This window comes from Sceloporus occidentalis, unplaced genomic scaffold (genome assembly GCF_023333645.1).
Source record: "Sceloporus occidentalis isolate IW3139 unplaced genomic scaffold, rSceOcc1.0.p SCAF_4, whole genome shotgun sequence".
Classification (NCBI taxonomy): Eukaryota; Metazoa; Chordata; class Lepidosauria; order Squamata; family Phrynosomatidae; genus Sceloporus; species Sceloporus occidentalis.
The window spans coordinates 138,355,694-138,377,488 of record NW_028316984.1 but is presented as its reverse complement, the minus strand read 5'-3'; the positions used below and the strand labels follow the sequence as shown (position 1 = coordinate 138,377,488).

Here is a 21,795-nt window from a genome sequence, read left to right as displayed (position 1 = left end):
ACAGCCTTAAAGTCTGAAAACAGCAGCTGAATGTTGTCTAGAATTGTAGGCAAGGAATGACTGTGTGTGTGTTGGAGGGACAGGGGGAGGACTGGGATAGAGAAAACTGTTCTTTTACTATATCTGCCAAAAACCTGCTAACAGCTCTGTGTGATTTCGAGACTCTCACTCAATTTCTCCATCTTTAAATCCCAATACTTCATTTACACTGGCAGGGAGAGAAGGTATAAAACTTTTATTAAACACACTAGTGGCTTAGGTAATGTATCTCCAAAAAAAACGACTGAGAAAAATATTTAAGAGCTTTGTCCTTAGAAAATCATACTGTTATTGACAGGACAAGAGAACCTGGTTAAATAAGTGCCACATTTTAAGTTTTAAAACACCCCTTCTCCAATATGCTATGCATGCATTTTCTAACTCTCTCCCTCCCCTTCATCTTCTGAAGATTTTTGGCTTACACAGACCATGGTTCCCTGGAAACGTACGTATCCCTCTGTGGAATTTTCCTTGCCATTCAGTCTATTGTGTGGCTGAAAGGTCTTGGAACTAGACATGTGATCACTGCGGAGCGGGAAGGAAGGGAAAGTCTTCTGTGCCTTGGGAAACATTCCCCAAATATCAAATGATTATCCAGATCAAATGGAGGCCCCACTTTATCCAGTTAAAGGCAACAGAGGTAGGCTAAGCCATCAAATGAATAACTCTCCTTTTTATTTTAAATTACTCAACAGGTAACATGGAAGGTAGGGAACAGTTCCCCATCTAACCTAATTTGCAGTTTTTTAAAAAAGTAGCTTATTGAAGCAGAATGCTTTGGGTAGCCATAGCAACAAGTCCTTTGTGTCTGGAAAAGAAAGCAAGTGTGGGTGTATGTTTCTGAAAAGAGTCTCCTGGACGGACATGATTCCTTCTGCATCTGCATTAAAAATAAAGTAGTCTTGGACCCAAATGATGCCTCTAAGGAGAGAAGGGTCTCTTTGCTGACTGGTTTTATGCAATGCCTGAGGCAGTGCGTGTGTGGTAGGCAAGCTGGAGCTCAAGTGAACACACAGAACCTGTCCACCCCCTTGGACAAAAAAATCATTCTGTTCATTTAAATGGAGGCAGCGGCGGCTCTGTGCACTTATTCCCTTTTTGTGTGGAGTGGCTCTGCCACTGAAAGAAGTAGAGAAAATCTTAGTGTTAACATTGCCACTTGGACTGAAGGTACAAGGTTTAGTTCCCAAATGTTACTAAAAGCTGAAAAGGAGAGTATTTTATTAGTACCGTGTTAGCAAAAAATTCAATTCTTCGTAGTGGTTTTGAATCCAGTCAGTGTTTACCTTTCTAAAGAAAGTTGTTCAATCAGGCTAAAGTGGGATATTTGCACAAGAGATATATTTTCTTAAGCAAGGTTGCATATATATTTTAGCTACCCCTTATTCACCCCCACTTAGGGGCTCTTCAGACCACCCCTAAGGGATGGCACAATGCTACCCCTTTCCTAGTCGGATAGGGGCTGCAGCAACTGCATGCTTCAGCCTCGATCTGGCCTTTCTAGGGTGTGATAGCCACGGCTAGACAGCACTCCTTTGGCGCTGCATCGTATGGATGCAGCATGGGAGGAGCACCATGATGTTGTGCGCTGTGTGGAGCAATGCAGAGTCATGGTGCCCTGAGGGGCAGAGTCATGTAGATGTGAGGCCCCGACTCCACCCCCAGCCTGGCCTTAATGGTATGAAGAGCCCCTGACTAAAAAAAAAAAATGCTTTGGTTTATCTCATGATAGGATAGATTTTTAGCTTTGCAGCAGTAGCCTGTGGAAAGGAGCCAGATATGTACCCCATCTCTGGTCTGAACAAGTGGCTTTCTTTAACAATGCATGCATTCTACACTTATTGCTATCTGAATTAACCAACAACTACTAGTACTCTGCTGTCCCTACAAAAATAACATTTCAGCATGTATCAGAGAAAAATCTAGAAAAGGCTCTATATCACTCTAGCTTGAAATTTGGTCTAGGTAGTAGGCCTATGCAGACCTTCTAACTTAGTTTCATCCTCCAAAAGTGTTTGTATTTGAAAAAAAAGGTTAAAATAAATTTATCATTGTATTATTCCACCAGAATAGATGGTCTGAATGTCTGTAACAAGATTACTACACATGGCTTTTTAAGCCATGATTATAGCAATAAATAGCACCTTTCATGATACTTATTACACAAAGTTACTTCTGACCTACAGCTGATGTGTATTCCAAGTGTGGTTATGGGATATTTTTTCATTGACCGGGGAAACCTGTGAATGGCTGCCAATCATGTGGCAGTTCCAGGACTCCTCAAGTGTGAAAGGCTGATGCTGGGGCAGTTGAGAGATTGGCAGTCATATGGTTCACAGTCTCTCCCTCCCTCCCTCCCCCTCACTATTTTCAAGCAGCCTGGTGTGCTTTTTTTTGGGGGGGGGGTATTTCTTTTCTTTAAAAAAAAACCTTAAAGTGCATTACCAGAACTGTGGAATGGCGTTTTAAAAAAGTAAAAAATTAAATAAACTGAAAGGCATTCTGGGTAGAGCATAGGACATGGAGGTGAGGTTAAGGGGGAGTGCATGAGAGAGTGTGTAATGGCAGCAGCAGCCCCAGTTATACAATTGCAAAGACATGCAATAATGGCAGGTCACAAAATGCTATGTTTGTATGTTCATTAATTTCTGTGATTGTGGCAAGAATGCGGCTTGTGCAATAAAGCCCTAAGAGGAGTTTAAATCCTAATTGTGTATTGTAACAGTGTATTAAGAAGGTAGTGGCCTAATTTCCCAATTTGCTTATCAATAGACCGTGTATTCCATGGAGTCTATCCTGGCTCTCTTCCAGGCATGTTTGATGAGCCAAACATGCATCTTGTGTGTCTGTCCCAGTTGACCCCTTGGAAGAAAAAGTATCTTTGCATCTGAATGCTACTGTAATGCAGTAGCAAGCAAGCAAGCAAGAAAAATCCCAATTACTTTGAATTTGCAAATACCATATTAACTCAACTATAACTTGATCTAATATATAAATTGAGGGCAGATTTTGGGGCCAAAATTATGCATTTTGATATGACTCATGGATAAGTCAAGGGTAAAACATGTAACAAAAAAACTATAGGGACATGTAACAAAAGATCTATAGGATGAAGCAAAGAAAATGCCAAGGAGCCTACAAAATTCCAGCAGGCATATCTATTTCTGCTCACACTAAAGGCTGGATGGAAGAGAGAAAAGAAGGGGGTCAAGTGCTTCCAGGACAGATTACACTCTTTACTTTCACCAGAGGATGGTTCTTATATATATGACTTAAAGTACAGTACTTACATTGACCCATGGATAAGTTGACTCATGTTTTTGTGGTCAATTATTTGACTATAATCTCTAGACTTATACATGAGTATATACAGTAATCTGCATGGTGACATTAACAAGCTATACTCTTTCAGTCATAGACAACCCCTCTCACACCCCCAAACTGCAATATGTGGATCACTGACCTATTTACTCTGCAGAGTGGTTGTATAGTTTTGATGAGATAATGGTAAGTGTTTTGTACATCCTAAGTATCTATATAAATACTTATTTGCTTCTTCATTTTAATTGGTTCACAGTGAAACTGCTATTGGAACCAATGTATTTTATCTAGACTGGACCTCCCCACTACTTCTGCTGCTACAGAGGAGATAAGAAGGACAAAGAGAGGCTCAGTGAGATTGTTTGCTCAGTGAGAAACCAATACAACCTACAAGAGCAACATGGATCCAGTTTTCCACTGTTCAGGTTGGTATTGCAGGTAAGCATGGACTATACAATTTGAATGTTTCTATCAAAGCAAGCCTTGTAAATGCATCTTTCCTTATCAAATATGGATACCTCCTGTCCAATATGGATAATCATCCATACCTTTCTATCCTGCAATTTTATCCCAATACGTTGGTCTACATTGATACAATAAAGATGTATGTCATCAGTTGATATTTATGCTGACCTGTTCAATTTTTCTGGTAATGAGCTTTTCAAATCGTACCACACAGACAGAACTGACAATAGGTCACTGTACTTTCTCATACTTAGATGGATAAGTTTTGTTCCATCAGAAAACACAGAAAGATCAATTTAAAACCCCTCTCCCCAGAAGAAAAACTCAGAACTATTTATCAGTCATATTGACCAATAAAGAACATCAGCCTATATTTATGCTAATGTTAATTAAGGAGAATGTGTAAGATTATGAATGCTAGAATATATCATCAGTTCAGATAGTTTTAAAAAACATAATGCAAAAGTTGATTCAGACTCAGAAGACATCATCACTGCTGCTCAAGTGAGTTTATTGTTCTTGTTCTCCATCCTCTGTGCTTCAGCATATTTTTCCTTCCTGCTGTTTTTATGCCTGTATTTTGTAACTGCTGCAGTAAACTATGGGCTCTTGCTGGTGAAACTGAGCAAAACCATTTCAGGTTCATTGTTAAAGGTATCTTTCCTCACTTTTATTGCTTGCTGTGAGGCACTTGTTCCATCCCAACTGCAATATGGCTGGTCCTTTTGATCTGGATCTGAAACACAGAAGAAATACAGCCAGTTCAGTGACAATATGATGTGTAGTATACACCTGTGTTTTTTTTTTTTTAAAAAATAAGTTTCAATAATAGTATTTCGGCAGACAAAGAGAGGCTGAGTTGTTTGCTCAGTGAGAAACCAATACAACCTACAAGAGCCACATGGATCCAGTTTTCCATTGTCAGCTAGTTTTTGGCTGGCTGACAATGCGCCTTCCCGTTTTACTTCTGCTTTTGATCAACAAATCCCTATCATTTTTGCAGCAATGAGATCAACTGTTCCAGAGGCTTCCAGGGACCAGGTCATTTGGCAAAGAATCCACTTGAAAGAGCATGAAATACAATTAATATTAACAAGGAACTTTGCTTGACATGATATGTTCCCTGTTGTGTTTGCTGTCCACTGTAAGGTTTCTGAGAACCTCTACTTGAAACCACCTAAAGGGAGCAATGCTATGCTACCAGGGAGGGCAGCTGAGTGCTTGTCACATGCTTCAGATGACCCTCTTTGCAGGTAGAAAGGGAAGTCCATGGGCAGAGACCTTTCCTATTAGTTGCTATTATATACTATTAATTTGGCTTCAGCATATGTCAAGCCAAGAAATAAGGTCTTGACTGCATGGGACAAATACCATGTCCTTCTCCACATCCCCACAGTGATCAGTCCAAACAATGCTGGACCCAATCGTTGAAACTGGTGCGAACTGTCCAGATGACATCTGGCCACTTCAGCACCAAACCCACAATATGTCCTGCTTAAACTGAATTAAGAAAACCCACATTTTGCTCCAGAAGATTAGGAACCCTCCAGAGCAACGACAGGTCGCTGGAACAATAGGTAAGGGGGGAACATCAGGCAGGGACGTAGCCAAGATTTTGGGAAGGGAGGGTCCAGACTAAGTGCCACCATTATAATGGGGCTTGGGTGTGGCAGTGCAGTGGCGCACGCCATTCATTGTATCTAGCGGAAGGGGGGTCCAGACCCCACAGACACTCCCCCCAGCTACGTCCCTGCATCAGGTCAGTTTTAGGCCCAGAATACTCTGGGCTGCTCCCTGAGGATTCTGGCGCATGGAGACACCACCTAAGAGGCCTTAAAGAGAAGAACCTGTTATTAACAGCTCTACTCAGGCCTTTCAGAGTCAGGGCTGTGGCTTCCTCGATTCAGTCAATCCATCTGTAATGCCATCTTCCTATTTCCCTACAGCCTTCAGCTTTACTAAACATTATTGGTGAACTTTACCTCTCCATGCAGCAAGAGAAAGCTCTGTTGTTATTTCTTGCTTGACTACAATATTCCATAGATGCGGGGAGGAGAGAGGACAGGGCATTTCGGGCAGGGATGTAGCCAAGGGGGGGGGTCCTTGGGGTCCGAACCCCCCCTTCCGTTAGATAAAATGAATGGTGTGTGCTGCCGCACCACTGCACCCAAGCTGCATTATAATGGTGGCACTTAGTCTGGACCCCCTTCCCAAAATCCTGGCTACATCCCTGTTTCGAGACATGTCAGGAGAGGCCTTGGATTTACTGGATCATGTGCCTAACATGCACTCAGACAGGCCTTGGACTAGCGTTGGGCCTATATAGACAGGCCAAAATAAAGTTGCTTCGGGTCACTTTGGAGGTATGCTGTTTAAATGATGCATGCATCCTAAAAGTTCAGAAGCAACGCCAAAGCCATGCTCTGGTCCCAAGGCTTCCAGACTCTTAGGACGCATGCATCATTTAAGCAGCACACCTCCAAAGTGACCCGAAGCAGCTTTATTTTGGCCTGTCTATATGGGGCCATAGTTAATTCCATCCCTTTTGGTTTTGTACAAGAGATTTTAAAAAAAAAGTAACCAAGAAATTGGTTAAATACTTTCCTTTCCAGCCCCAGCCTCTATAATAGGGTTACTATATTTTGAAAAGCTAAAAAGAGGACACATTTACCAACTGATTATTTCAAACCACTTATTGCTATGATGACTCTTTAAATGTCACTATTGTAAAAGCCGTGATAATTGCTACTAGAAATATACCTAATCTTCATTGTATTGAGATAACAACAATTTTGCCTCCCCCCTTCCCTGCCTCACTTGCTCCACCAAGCCACCCTGTTCCATCACACCCATGTGGCCGGAAGCTGCCTAAAACACCTCACTTGGCTCGCTCACTTTCCACTTCAGGGTTCTGATCTCCCTTTGATTTTAACAATCTGCCCAAATAGAAATTTGAGCTCTGAGAAAGAGGACATGCCCAGGAGAGGAGGATATATGGTGCCCCTACTAAGGAGTCAGAAGGGCTCTGGATGTAGTAGTGCCTCAACTGCAGATTCCAGGTAGTTATTACAGCTTTGCCTGTGGATAAATCCTACAGCTAAATTTGGATATAATCTGTTAATTTGGGTTTAACAAAGAGATGCCAATACAGTGGGTCCTTGTTATCCACTGGGGTTTGGTTCCAGGATCCCCCGTGGATAACAAAATCCATGGATGCTCAGGTCCCATTAAATATAATGGCATAGCAAAATGGTGTCCCTTATATAAAATGGAAAATGGAAAATCAATGTTTACTTTTTGGAATGTATATTCTTTTTGAATATTTTCAAGCCATGGATATTTGAATCTGTGGATAAAAAATCCATGGATAAGGAGGACTGACTGTTCTTTGTAAAATAACATAATCAAAATATTACTTTTGGGGGTTAGGTGTAAGAAGTAGTATTTACTCCAGAAGTAGACATTTAAGAGGTGGAGGCTATTTGCCCACCTGTGTGCCCCCCTCCAAGGGTCCCAAAAACAGAAAATTGGCCTCTGGACCTGTGGAGGTTACCCACCCCAATTTACATGATACTGTACTTCAAAGCATTGCTGGGAGTGGAGCGGCAATGTTAAGGATTTCTGAGGCGTTCTGAGGTTGTTGGGCTTTTTAAAACAAATACTTCTGTAGACCAACAGATAACTATCATAAAAGGTAACACATTCACTTAAGAAATAACATTTGTGATCTCTGACTGACATTTTATACAATCACAAAACTGACCTTACCTTAGACACCAAAGTACACAAGGGGGGATTCTTGCAGGTGCAAGCTCCTTCATGAATAATGGCAGTCTTTAGAGTGAAATTGGGCAAAATCCCCCAACCTCACTTAGATTGGCATTGAGATTAAAAGGAGCAAAGCAAAAACCCTGACTTCCCTAGCTCTGATCTTCTGAATAACCCCTCTGTCCATGAGCTAACCTTCAGTGGGTGTGGACTGGTATGTGTCTGTTGAAATGGATGAAACTTTGCTGATCTGTATCTGCTGAGGATGTGAACCTAGGCACATTTATCACATATTTCAGCCCCAAGAGAAGACGTGATGATGGGCAAGCAGCCAGCTTTGCTAATCTATCCAATCTCTCTATTAGAGATTTTCTAAAGGCAAAAGTATTTAACTAAGGTTGGACAGAGCCCAGAGAGTTTAAACAAGTTTATCTTGCAGCCTTTCATCAAACGGCTTTGGAACAAGGTTCAGTAGTTATTAGGATTTAATCTATCTTGAATTTTATAAATTGTGGCCTGGTTTAGACAATACCTTCTCCATGTTTTAGACTGCACTATGTTTGCTTGCCTAGTGGGCCTATATCTTGCCATCCATGCACCCATCCATGGGCATATCATTTGAATACATGTATCTGTGCATAATATCCAAGTCACATATGCTTGAATGCCTTGATAGATATCTCAGTTACAGTTTGACCATGCAATGACCTAGGCCATACAATTATAGAATCATAGAGCTGGAAAAGACCTCAAAGGCAATCCAGTCAAATCTCCTGCCATGCAGGAATACATAATCAAAGCACCCTCAAGAGATGGCCATCCATCCTCTGTTAAAAACCTCCAAAGAAGGAAACTCCACCACATTCCAATCTAGGCCTACAGAGGTTGGATTTTATGTTTATACGCCTTATTAAAATATGTGTGTGTGTGTGTGTGTGTGTGTGTGCATGGCTGTCTGGTGGCTTTGGACACAGGATGGGCAGGATCGCTCTTGGAAAGCAGTTGTTCCTCTCTTGCAAGAATCTATAGGAAACAGGCTGTTGAGGCTTATAGCCAGTTTGTAGCCAACATTGCAATATGGGAAGGCTAGGGTTTGAAGGACCCCTTGGAAGGAGATGTTGAAGCCAGTGTTGAGGGTACCCAGACAAATGAAAAGATAAGAAATATCCAGAGAAGCAACCAAGAATAGTAAAAATATTCCAGGTGATAATGAATTACTGAAGATTGCATCTCCTTGTTTGGTAGAGAGCTTAGCTTAAAGAGAAGTGTTTGCTGCTACTAATTGCACGGCAAGGTGACAGAGGCCTAGGCAAATATGTGCTCCAGCAGGCTGGATTTCTTCAGCTGATCATTCAACTAAGCTCCATTGTAGTAGCAATGAAAAGCAAAGTTTCTCCAAGCCCCCCCCCCCCCCCCCCAGGGCAACATGCACCTAGATGAGACAACTGCTATTGTTCATGAACAAAGCATTGAAAAATGTCAACAAAGCTGGATAAAGATGCAGATTTAAGGTAGAGGAATGGTCTCAAAGGGACTGATGAATTGAATGGAATTAGTATGTCAACTGGAACTTTTGAGAAGGGGCATCATGTGGACACTGGAGGAAGAAAGGGAGCCAGTATGCTTTAAAAAAGAAAACAAAAATACAGCACTTCCCTTCTTTGTTTGCCTCCATAACACTATCAGCTTGATCTCCCAGTCAGTAAAGTAGAGCACTCTACCAGAGTAACTAGTTCTTTGCCAAAGTACAGATTCTAGCCTGAAGTTCTTGTCTTGTTCAGGTATTGGAACTGATATTTATTGGCACTTTGGAGCTCAAAAGAACAACATGCTACAAATCTCACAAAATTAGGAACAACTTCAGGATGTGCAAATTCTAATTACGGAGTGAACTTGTATAGCTGATGATGAGGAGAGACATGCACATTTCCCTTGAGATGCTGGGATGGTTGTAGAAGTAAGATGAGCAAAACATCACCCTGGCAACTGGATTTTTTTGCTTCCCTAACTCCATTTCAACTCCCTGAGAAACTGTTCTTAAGAGCTGGAGTTCCCTGGAGAGTGGCATGTGAAGGGGCACTAGAAATTTGGAAGAAATGGGCAGTGCTGTCTTGTGCAAGTGGAAGCGCCTTTTTGCTTACACAACACAACCTGATGGGATGCAAGCCATAATGGAAATGCAAAGCTTCATTCTGCAGAATGTCAAAGAGATTGCACTGAGCAACATTACTTCTCAATAACATCTTAATCCATGCTAATTTGGAACAAATATGTGCTGTCTGATCCCCACATTACTTGTTTCTGTAAATACCACTAGAGGTGTTTGCACTTGGCATTAAATGCTGTGTATAGTTTGTGCTCCAAGAGTGTTTTTATCACTAAAATTAATACTGGTACATCATAAGGTAGCTGTTAGCCTGCCTTACAAGAAATAGTTGTTTGGTCAACTTTTCCCTAAATCCTTTAATCCTGGGAACTGTCTCACATCTATTCCACTTTCATTAGACCTTTTAAAAATATCTGTCAAGGGGATTTTTTTAAAAACGTTTTCATAAGAGAGGCATCTAATTATTAACTTTTCACATTCCTGTCTATTTAACATTCTGCAGAGATACCTTTAGCAAGTACTTCTCCAGTTTTAAAAGCATTGCCTTATGTTAGCAAATATATCAGTATTTATGAGTGCCCAAATTTTAAAAGGCTCAGACAAAAAGTAAAGAGTAAGCCTGACAGTCACGAGGCAAGAAGGGGTGCATTAATTCATAAGGCATGTTGAACAGAGAGAACAAGGAATTGCTGAAATAGCAGATGAGAAGTGCTGCTGTGTAGGCAGCCATACAAAAGGGCTAGAAAGAACATTATGGAAAGCTTAAATATTTTCTAAAGACACCTCCCCTAAAAATGGATCATTTAAAGCACATCAAGGGAGAAATGAGCTGGGTGAAATATTGTGTTTCAAAGGGTTGTTCATGCATGGGTCTTTGACCTTTCTTATTTAAACTTCACAACATGCCTGCCTTCATCCAATCAATCCAGGTTCTATTCCTGACATTGCAGAATGAAAACAATCCTGTTGATGTTTGAACTCTGAAAATTAAAAACAACAACAACAACAAACAGTTGGATGCAGTTCCTTTTCTCCATCCATTTCCCCAGACTCACGGTGTTGCTTTGATCATGAGCATGTCATTTCTGGTGCCATGATGACACTAATGTGGGTTCCTTCTCTTTCTCCAACCCTTCATCTTCTACTTTCCCCACTTACTCATTTTAGTCAGATTGATTTCCATTCATCTAACAGCAAGGACTGTTATCAGTTGAATAATAAAATGAACCAGATTTTATTGGTCATCTTTGTACATGTTCACACATATGTCCACTTTCTGTGAGTGTGGGTGCGTATGAGGGAGGGAGGGAAAGAATATACAGTGCACCTGTGCCATGCGTGGGTGCACTATATGCAGCTTTCAGCTTATGCAGAAGCCACATGGCAATAGAATGAATGGCGCCTGTGCCTGTGGCGTACACACATCACCGTGCCACAGCCTCATTATTTTCAATGGGGCTCAAGCATACACGTTTTTTGGCTTACACCAGGGGGATGGTCCAGAATGGATTGCCCGCATAAGATAAGGCTCCACTATACATATACAAAAAGAGAAAGAATACTTTCAAACTGTAATATACAGCATCATAACCCTGTGTAATCTCAACAAAGTAATCACATTCACTATTCTGAAAATATTAACTCACACTATTAATTTGTGCAAAGAATGGGGCTGGTGTTCAAATACAGTGCACAGAACTTTTCTTCTTCTGTTTCTTACTTGGTGGCACAGTGGCCTCAAATTCTGCATATGTATACTCATGGACACTCATACATGGATATTCATACTCATAGATGTATAACTATAAACAGGTACCAGTAGGTACCTTTTTTTTTAACTTGCAAGATGGTTCATTTTCCAAGATGACACTTATGGTTTTAAGCATCTTACTAAATTATCAAGTGCAATCTTGTCTTGCACATCCTATACCCATGGTGGTGAACATATGACATGTGTGCCAGAGATGGCACGCAAAGCCATTGTTTGTGGCATGGGGAGGGTGGTGAAGAGGATGAAAAGCTGTGTGCCTGTTCCTCCTCCTTCCCATCTGGGGCAGCTGAAGGCTTGTGAGGCAGGGAAAGAGGAGGAACAGGCATGTGCCTGTTCCTCTTCTTCCCCCCTCACTACCCAGGCTTTCAGCTGTCTCTGGAGAGGCAGCTGATGGCCCAGGAGGGCAGGGAGAAAAAGTCCTGTGCTGGAAGTCCGGCACCCTAGGACAGATGACTCGCCCCAGAAGTCCCGCTCCCAGCACCAGGTAACACCCAATGCCAGAAGGCCTTTTAGTTTGGGCACTCGGGCCTAAAAGGTTCACTATCCCTGCCCTATACCCTTTATTTCTATAATTCTACTGAGAAGATGAGAGTTAGTGTGGTGTAGTGGTTTGAATGTTTCACTGTGACTTTGGAGGCCAGGCTTTAGTTCCCAGATCAGCCACAAAACCCACTGGGTGACTTGGGCAAGTCACATGCTCTCAGCCTCAGTAGAAGGCCATGGCAAAACCTCTGAACAAGACTTGCCAAGCAAACCACATGATAGGCCTGCCTTAGTGTCACCATAATTTGGAAACAACTTGAAAGCATACAACCACCACCACCACCACAACAAAAACAAGAACAGCTGTGAAGATACATATTTTCACTACAAGATGCACAGCTGGAAAATTGGATGGACATTTCATTTATTCTTTTTAGCTACATTTATACCTTTTCTTTCCATTAAAAATGTCCAAACAGCTCAAATATACATTTAACTACTACTATAATTGTTTTTCTGCTTATTGAATACTCACCTCATTCTTGCATGATTTTTGCTTTTTCTAGACTTAAGCATACCCACATTTCTCCTCACCCCTGAATGTGGCCTTCTATTTATTGACTTTTGAAAATTCCCATAGCCTAGCACTATTTGTCTTCCTTAGAGTTAATAAGGCAAAAGCAAGGGATTATATCCAGATACCCCTGCAGTGCACAGAATTATATTTTCTTATTAATATTATCCCCAGAGAGCCAATTTAGATGAAAGTTATATTAAAAGGGCCACAAGGTAATAACGTGCTGCAGGTACATTATTAGAGGTAAGCTAATAGTAAAATACAATTTATATATGAACACATTTCTACAAGTATTAAATTCCAAGTACACAGTTCTACATTAGTAAGTCAACAAAGCATTTTTGTTTCTAGACAACTGATTAAATTTAAATACAAGTACATATTTAGATTTTTATATAAACAGTACTATCATTACTGCTAATAGTAATTATTAGTACTACTGTTAGTTCAGCTACTAGTTATAGTAATAATAATTGCAAAACCTCAAGGTTATCTTTTTGTGCAACCCCAAAGGAATGGATTTTCTTAAGTGCAAGGTAACATACAGTTAAGAAATAAAATACTCTGTTTTCCTTGAACAAAGGCCATCCTTCACATTTCATTTGAACAGACAATGTGCTCTCTATTATAGCAGTGTGCAAGGATCAAAATATCTTCAAATATAAACCAGTTTAGCATCTACAGAACCGTCTATAAAGTATGCAATAGCACTAAAAAAAATTATTCGCCTAGTCATACTTTGCTCCCTTTTAAATAATATTTTGCCTCTCAAGCAATTCTTTTGCATCTCTTAATGTCTGATGTATTCTATGGACAGTCATTGTGACGGAAACGGACATAAAAGACATGTTAATATTTATTTTGACTTGTTCTTCTTTATTTGTAGATGAGAACTAAAGTAATTTTATCCAGCATGGATGGAAAACTTGCTATTTGCTTCAGATATAAACTGGAAGGAAAGCTCTTTGTTGAGCTTTTCTTCCTCCTTTTGGTCATATTTGGCTGAGGGAAGAAGGAGATCCTGTAGCAATGCAGTACATGCCAGAGTGTTCTTCGAGAGCTGTCAGATGTATACTTGATAAAGTGCTCATCTACAATAAAATACAATTTTCTGCAAGGAAATATACTCATAATTAGTAAAAGTATGCTGCCTTATTCCATATCCCCAGTAAACATACAAACAGAGAGGCCATAATACCCTATCCTTAGAAAGTAGGAGGAAAGCTCTACGTATTCCTCCTCATCCCTACACACCGGCTGCTAAAACAATGGAGCAGTTAACAAACACTTTTACCAGCAGTGCCAGTAGTAGCTATAACATAGAGAGGGACCATTTGGGGCAGCACATTGGGTTACATATCAGTTACAGACATGGCGAGAGGCTAAAGTGCCTCCATCGCTCATATAAGTGATATCAAAAGGTTTGGTGACACCCGGTGTGTGTGTGTGGGGGGCTGTCGAGGAGGGGCAGCAGTGGCCTGCTGTAGTCTTGCTCATCTACTGCTGCTGCCTTGGCTTTGTCCCCATAGGGCTGGTGAAGAAGCCATGAGGAACTCTGCTGCAGTGGGAGGAGGCCGCCATCAGGTACCATCCCTTCTCTGGAGTATCACCTGGTGCGGTCCAAACTCCCTGCACCCACCGAGTTATATCAATGATTCATATAATTAATGTGAAATTTTGACAGAGCCAGCAGAAACAGAAAATCTTGAAATGATGGTTCTTCACTGAGCCAGATTCACACACCTGTCATTCTCCTGTCAGGAAAGATGGGGAGCAAGCAGAGATGCCAAAACTGTTTTTAAGGTGAAGGAGGGTCAACACTGGCAGAGAGGTTGTCATTAATTTTTCCTACTTGAAGGTACTTGCAAGGGGACAGAAAATTACTTTTCTCATCCATTAACATTCAAGCACCCTTAAATCCGAAACTCTTACAAGCACAATGTGTACACAGAAGCACCCTCCATGTGTTCATTGTACCTTGTTGTTGTTGTATGCCTTCAAGTCATTTCTAGCTTATGGCAACCCCAAGGCAAATCTATTATGTGGTTTTCTTGGTACGATTTGCTCAGAGAAGGTTTACCATTGCCTTCCCCTGAATCTGAGAGCATGTAACTTGCCCAAGGTCACCTAGTGGATTTCAACCCTTGATCTCCAGAGTCATAGTCCAAAACTACGCCATATTGATTTCCAAGTAAATGTGCATAAACTAGGGACCTTCTCACATGGGGGAAATCGGGCAAAATTGGAGGTTTAAACAGCAATTATCCCATGAAAATAAGATTTTCACACAACGTCACTGGTAAACAGGCAGTAAACAGACAATAAACAGCAACAAATAAACAGACAATAAACAGCTAAGCTAAGGCTGACCCCATCCAGTTTCAGATATCTAGGGGTCTTAATAACAAAGTTCCTGTGCCAGATGGTGCCCTGTAATTATAAACCCCTTATGAAATGGCTGAAGAAGAAACTACGACAGTGGAAGTCCTTTCACCTTTCTATGTTGGGGTGAGTAGCATTACTTAAGATGGCTGCATTGCCCAAAATTTTGTTCTTTTTTTCAGAACGTCCCTCTCTGTCCTCCCAAGCAATAGAATCATAGAATATTTTGATACGTGGCACTCAGAGATAAGCCAGTTTATTTTTGAACGTAATATACCCAGGTTCTCCAGGAGTGTTAGGCATGGCACTTTGCAAAATGGCAGCCTAGGGTTGCCTGAATTAGAATTTTATTTCAATGCCTTCCAAAACAATAATGGTGGTGTACAGACTGTCCCTTTGGGGACATTGAAATAAAATGGTACAGCGGGGGGGGGGGGAGGTTTATGGTGAGAGACCTATTTGTACATGGTAGACCCAGGTCCAGAGAGTGTCTGATCAAGGCCCTTTCCCCCTCTGAGCCCTCTTGCATGCAATTGAATCAAATTGCATCCTTTTTAGCTTAGCTCATTAAGAGGAAAGAACTCTCTTGCTCACTTACTCTGTTTGAATGCATGCGTATAAACGAAGATACTTGCATTAAAGGCAGAGTGGCAAAAATATATAAGTGGATGCTACGTGAGACTTTCGGTTGTGGGCTGATTCATACAGTGGGGTGGGAGGTGGATTTAAACATTCAAATAACAGATTCAGAGTGGCTTAAAATCTGGAACACTCCCCCTTATAAATCTAATTCTACAGCCCTGAAAGAAACCAGTCTTAAAGTTGTGCATAGATGGTACCTCACATCATTACAACTTGCACACATTACTAAGAACCCCACCTCGTGCTGTTGGAGAGGGTGTAGTAATAGAGGTACCTTCCTGCACATGTGGTACGATTGTCCAAGTGTATTTGCATTTTGGCATTCAGTAGTTAACTTAGTTTCAGAAATCACTGATCAAAAATTGTCCCTTCTTCAGATCTTTTATTGCTTTCAGTGTTTTTTTTAATGAAAACAAGACATTGCACAATGAAGATATTATTGCATTTTTGTTGGCATTGGCCAGGATTGAAATTGCTGGGGCTTGGAAAACTGGAAAGGTCAATATGACTGATTGGTGGCCTCGATTTTGGAATTTTTGGTTTATGGAAATGCTCACTGATCAATCTAGAAGGTAGCGGGGGTGGAATCTTCTTCTGCCTTTTGAAGAATGATGGTCCCCACTTATATCTTATCTCAACAACATAGGAGCAGAGGTGAGTCTTCCTTTGTAATATGATTCCCTTTCGATGACTGAACGGGTGCAAAGAAGGTATCTCTGTGTTCTGAATCCATTCCTGTTTTTACATAATGTTGCCCTTTTACATTCCATATGACCTTGAATTTTTGGAGTTTGTTTTTAAGGATCTGTATTTTAGCTTGTTTTTAATAATAATAAAAGAATGAAAAAAAAAGCAATGTCAAACTGCATTAATTTTGCAGTGTAGATGCAGCCAGAATTCCATGAAACAGTCATATGGATTGGATTGCATGAAGTGCACTGTATTTTCTTCTAAAACACATTCAGTTATTTTAAAATGCTATTTAATATATGTCTTCCTCAAATAACAATATATAATTGCAGAATTATTCTATCTATATGAAATACTTAATAATTGAAAAGCATAATAATTTCAGAGTCGTAAAATTATTACTTATTTTAGAAAAAAGGAGAAGTTTCCAATACTGAAAAGAGATATTTGCAGCAGTGGCTTTTACATGGAACTGAACACTTTAAACAAAGGATTCTCCCTGTGAGTTTAATATCCTTCTGCCACAGCAACATCATAATCCATATTGTTTTGGAACACCATGAGACAACCCATTATAACAATGCACTCTAGAGAATAAAATCCTAAACTGGTTGGTGGAAGGAGATGGGTGGGATTTGACAGAAATTGGGACATAGAGCTGCCAGACCCATCTCTTGTTACTCAAGGGCAATTTATTATTGTAAGCAAGATCTCCATCTGAATGTTAACATTTGCTGAGGGTTCTGTTTTTTTATAAGTTTGCTGTATGTGGGTGGAAGGGACTTCTTTGTGATTTTGAAGGAAGATGGACCCACTGACCTTTTTATGTGCCTTGTTTCTGTTATCCTAGATAGTTACAGCCAGTGGCAAATGTTCTCCTCCCTCACAAAAATCTCTCAAACTTCTTTCCTTCCAATAAAATCTTACTCTGTCTCCTGATTTATTTGTTTTTGCCACTGACCTCTTCTCTCCTCCATTTCAGATAACAAAAACTGGAATACTTCCAATAACCTGACATTATTAAAGTAATGTTTAGAAATGTTGATAATGCTAAGATACATGGCTTCTGGTAACCCATAGGACAGAGATATGTAGAGTCACAATAAGTGGCCTGTGCATGCAACCTTACAATTGCTGTTGTGTGCATGATAATGTTAAGATACACAGCTTCTGGGGACAGAGATACATAATGGGACAGAGATACATAAAGTTACAATAACTGACCTATGTATGAGACTTCACAGTTGCTGTTCTGCGCATTATATGACTTCATTCCCACACATTAATAAAAAGGCTGGACAGCACTCTTGCAGAGCAGACAAGTCAGTCAAAGCAGTTCAGCACACACTTCCAGATAAACAACTTTTTCATTCCTCCCACCTTCCTTCACTGCCAATATGAATAGCAAGCAAAGCTCACTCAGAGCTCTTTCCTTACATATTTCATATTTTATCCTTTCTCCTGATGTACTAACATTAGCGTATCTAACAGATTGTTGCTGTTACATGGCTTTGGTGGGGTAATTCAAGAGTCCTTTGCTTATGGCTTGGCTCATGCAAGAGAAGGTGGTGCATACATAATATAGGAGTTAGTACGTATTCAACAAGGCACCCATCATTGTGTAAAGAAAACCCAAAGCAGAACAATGGGTGGGAGACATGAAGGATTAGAACAAGCTATTCATAGTAATTTTCAGTGATATCTTGTCAAAAGATATCCTAAATACAGGCATAAAATAGGGTCACACTTCTTGTTGTTACATGCTTTCAAGTAAATCTTCCATCACCAGTCCACCTGCAGATACCAGCAGTTGTGGAAGTCCACTTCTGTTTATTTTTGTTTATTTTTTCTAAACTTATTTCCCCCCTTTTAGAGACAAAACCAGGAATGTAATGGCCATGGACCTTAGTTTATAAGAGGCCTCTTTTTAAAAGAATTGATTATTACTTTCTGGAGTGCAGGTCTTTATGCTTTAATCCAGATTTGTTTTTATTTTTTTAATTTATATACCGCTATTCCAAAGATCATAGCGGTGAACAGCAAGTAAGCTAATTTGCCCCCAACAGTCTGGGTACTCATTTTAGCGACCTCGGAAGGATGCAAGCCTGATGATAGATAGATAGATAGATAGATAGATAGATAGATAGATAGATAGATAGATAGATAGATGAGGGCTCCATAACACATCACAATGGAGGGGCAGGAGCATATAATCCACCCATGTCTAACATTAGATACACACACACACACACGTATACCTATCCATAATATTCTCCATATTATTTCTCGGAAATGACCCAAAAAGAGGACTATTATGGAAAATGTATACAGTCAGAGCAGTCAAAGTAGGAAATGACATGCCTTCAGCACATTTTTTTTTAAAAAAAAATTGGCTCAGCTTCAGTAGGAGGTGCAGAATGTGTCTGATGGAGGCAATTGCTTTGGTGCTTGCTTGGAAAATCAAACACAGTGCCTCTTTTGATGCTTGCTTTGAGAATATGTTTTGGGTCAAGGTGGCACCTGCTAGACGAAAAGATACTATTGTGATTCACTTTTTGATCAACCATTGTAAATGGTTTCTGAAAGTCTCTCAGCCCTCTGTGAATTGTGTGTGCTCATGATTTGGCTTGGGACTTAATCATCTTACAGGCTCCTCTATGTAACCAACATATAAATCAGTAGTACAGTCAGCCCTCTGCATCCACTGATTTATTTTATCCATGGATTTAAGCATTCACAGTTTGAAAACATTTAAAATATATATAAATTCCAAAAATATAAGGGACACCAGTTTACTACCCTATTATATTTAATGAGACTTGACAAAATTCATGGATTTTGGTATCCATGGGGGTCCTGGAACCAAACCCCAGTGGATATCAAGGGCCCACTGCATGTCTGTATGATCAATATCTTTGCTATAATATCTTTATTATTTTTTTTCATAATCAAACAAATTAAAAAGCTCACATGCTATATCATTACACAAAGTTGTCTTCTCCTGCTAATGATCTATCATCTCATACAGAAAAATTCCATTCTTTACCTTCTTCTGTCTTTGTACTTCCAGTTTCTGATGTCCTTTATGTGTTACTTACCTCATTTCTTCTCAATTCTTGCTTGCATTCATACATTCCATATATACATATACATATATAATGTCCCTATTTACATTTTCTCTTCAATACAATTCTCCTAATCAATAACAAAAGAAATTGCTGAAGGCATGTCAGTGTCAGAAACTCTGTATTAACTCAGGTAGGTTCCAGCTAGCACACTGCCATGAAGTGAACAAACAACAGGAGATTTAAGGGGATATTTAGAGAGGGTGAAGGGTTTAAGCCATTTGGGTATGGGTAGCATAAAAAAATAGATTACAAGCTTCTGCATGGACAACTAATAAAATAAAACTTTTATTTTTAGCCTGCTTTTCTGTGACGAGACAATCAAAGCGGCTCACAACACATTAAAATATCCACATTGAACACTATGTGCCAAATTCCCCCCCTTAAAACATGATACAATTAAAATTGAAGATTAAAATATCTGTTAATAACACAACAAAAATATAACGAGGACAGAGCAGTGGGCTAATACATGATGTGAGGGGTGATCATTCTGTGGCCGGAGACTTTTATTCAGGAAAGGCCTACCGGAAGATATCCGTCTCAACAGCTTTTTTAAAGCTGTCTAAGCTGGCAATTTGACGGATCTTGTCCGGCAGGCCATTCCATAGTCTGGGAGTAATTGCAGAGAAGGCCTACTTGGAGGTAGCAATTAGTCTGGTTTTTAAATGCTACAATAGATTCCTCCCGGAGGACCTGAGGGTGCGGGGCAGATTATATGGGAGCAGGCGATGCCTCAAATAGGTTGGACCCAAGCCATGTAGGGCTTTAAATGTTATAACTAACACCTCGTACTGTGCCCGGAAACTAATAGGCAGCCAGTGAAGAGATTTTAGGAAGGGTGTTATTCGGTCACTCCTATTTTTTCTGGCAACCAGCCTGGCTGCCATATTTAGCACTAGTTGAAGTTTCTGGACTAGGCACAAGGGTAGCCCCATGTAGAGCGCATTACAGAAATCAAGTCGTGAAGTTACCAGCGCATGTACTACAGTTTCTAGGTCCTTTACTTCCAGGAAAGGGCACAGCTGGCGTATCAGCAGAAGCTGATAACAGGCGCTCCTGATCGTCACATTCATCTGATTTCTCATGTGAAGCAGCGGCTCTAGGAGCAGCCCCAGACTGTGAACACAGTCCTTTGTTGAGAGCGTGACCCCATCTAGGACTGGAGGTTGTAACCCTATACCTAGTTTGGGGGCCCCTACTGTAAGTACCTCTGTTTTGTCTGGATTCAGCCTGAGTTTGTTTTCCCTCATTCAGCCCATTACTGCCTCAAGACACTGATAGAGGGAAGAAATGCCATCTGTCATTGTAGCTGCTGTTTATATAAATAAACAATAAGCATGCTCAGTTTCCACAGTCTTCCCATTCCAGGGCTTTCTCCATAGTCCCTGAGTAATATTTGCTCCAAATTGTACAAATGGCTCTCCTCTGAATCCACATGGGTTCTTCACCTGCCTTGACAGGCCTGCTTTTGACCTGAGTCCATCCATTACCTTACCCCCTTCTTACCAAGAAAGCAAGATTATGATCATAGCAGAATCAGCTGGGAATGTTGTTCCAAAACTGCATCTGCACTGCAGAAAAAAATCTGGGTTTGTCATGATTTTAACTTCCATGGCTCAATGCTATGGAATTTCCAGAATTTCATAGCATTGAGCCATGGCAGTTAGTGGTCCAAACAGGATCCCCCCCCCCCCCCCCAGTACAGATGCAGCCTACGATTCTACAAATCCATTACACCTCCTTTATAGGTCCATGTGGGATAACTTCCATTGTGAAGCACAAAATGAGCTCCAAACACTCTTATTCTGCCCTCTTCCATTCCATACTCAATACCCACTATTATATTCCCAGCATGTTAGAGCAAGACAGAAACAAAAACATTTTGTCACTTTTGATTTAGAAGAAGAAAAGAAACGGCTGGAACATGTACACTTGTAAATTCAGTTATATCATGACTAAAATACAGTGTCTAGTTTTGATACTCTGGCGCTAAATACGGTTACTTGGAAATAAGCAGCAGTTTGTCATAGACAAGGATAACATATATTTAAAAATAAAAATGATAAAATTAGCATTTGTGATTACATAGATGCCTGAAGAGCGGTCTCCTCTTTTTGCACTCTCTTGATATGAATCTTGTTCATGTATTAATCTGATGTGTGTTCAGCCAAAACTGCAGTCCAAGATAGATGTGTGCATGAAAACCTCACTTCAAGATCTCACTATGCATCCAGAAATAATTCAAACTTGGTGTATTGGACATGAAGATTTGAGGACAGCTCTGTAAATGTGTGATGGCTGAATGTGGTTACCTCTGCCAACAGCTGCCACTCTTTGGACTGTCATATGAAAGCTCTCTGGGTCACTGGGTCCTGGACTAGAGTTATGTCTGCCTTAATGGTAGGGCTGGCTTACCCTGGTT

At 40.5% G+C, this 21,795-nt stretch overlaps 1 protein-coding gene and 1 long non-coding RNA gene across 2 annotated transcripts in view; one reads left to right on the top strand and one right to left on the bottom strand.

Annotated features, from left to right (window-relative positions):
• Window positions 1–589: 589 nt before the first annotated feature.
• LOC149314695 (uncharacterized) overlaps window positions 590–21,795 on the top strand; it is a 48,936-nt gene continuing 27,730 nt past the window's right edge. The window contains exons 1-2 of the long non-coding RNA XR_016280953.1: window positions 590–679; window positions 3,617–3,798. This is a non-coding gene — a long non-coding RNA (uncharacterized LOC149314695). The remainder of the gene's footprint in view (window positions 680–3,616; window positions 3,799–21,795) is intronic.
• Window positions 3,059–21,795, bottom strand: part of RAD51B (RAD51 paralog B) — a 456,146-nt gene continuing 437,409 nt past the window's right edge. The window contains exon 12 of the mRNA XM_089521731.1: window positions 3,059–4,561. Coding sequence (XP_089377857.1) covers window positions 4,425–4,561 — 137 coding nt within the window. The 3' untranslated portion in view covers window positions 3,059–4,424. The remainder of the gene's footprint in view (window positions 4,562–21,795) is intronic.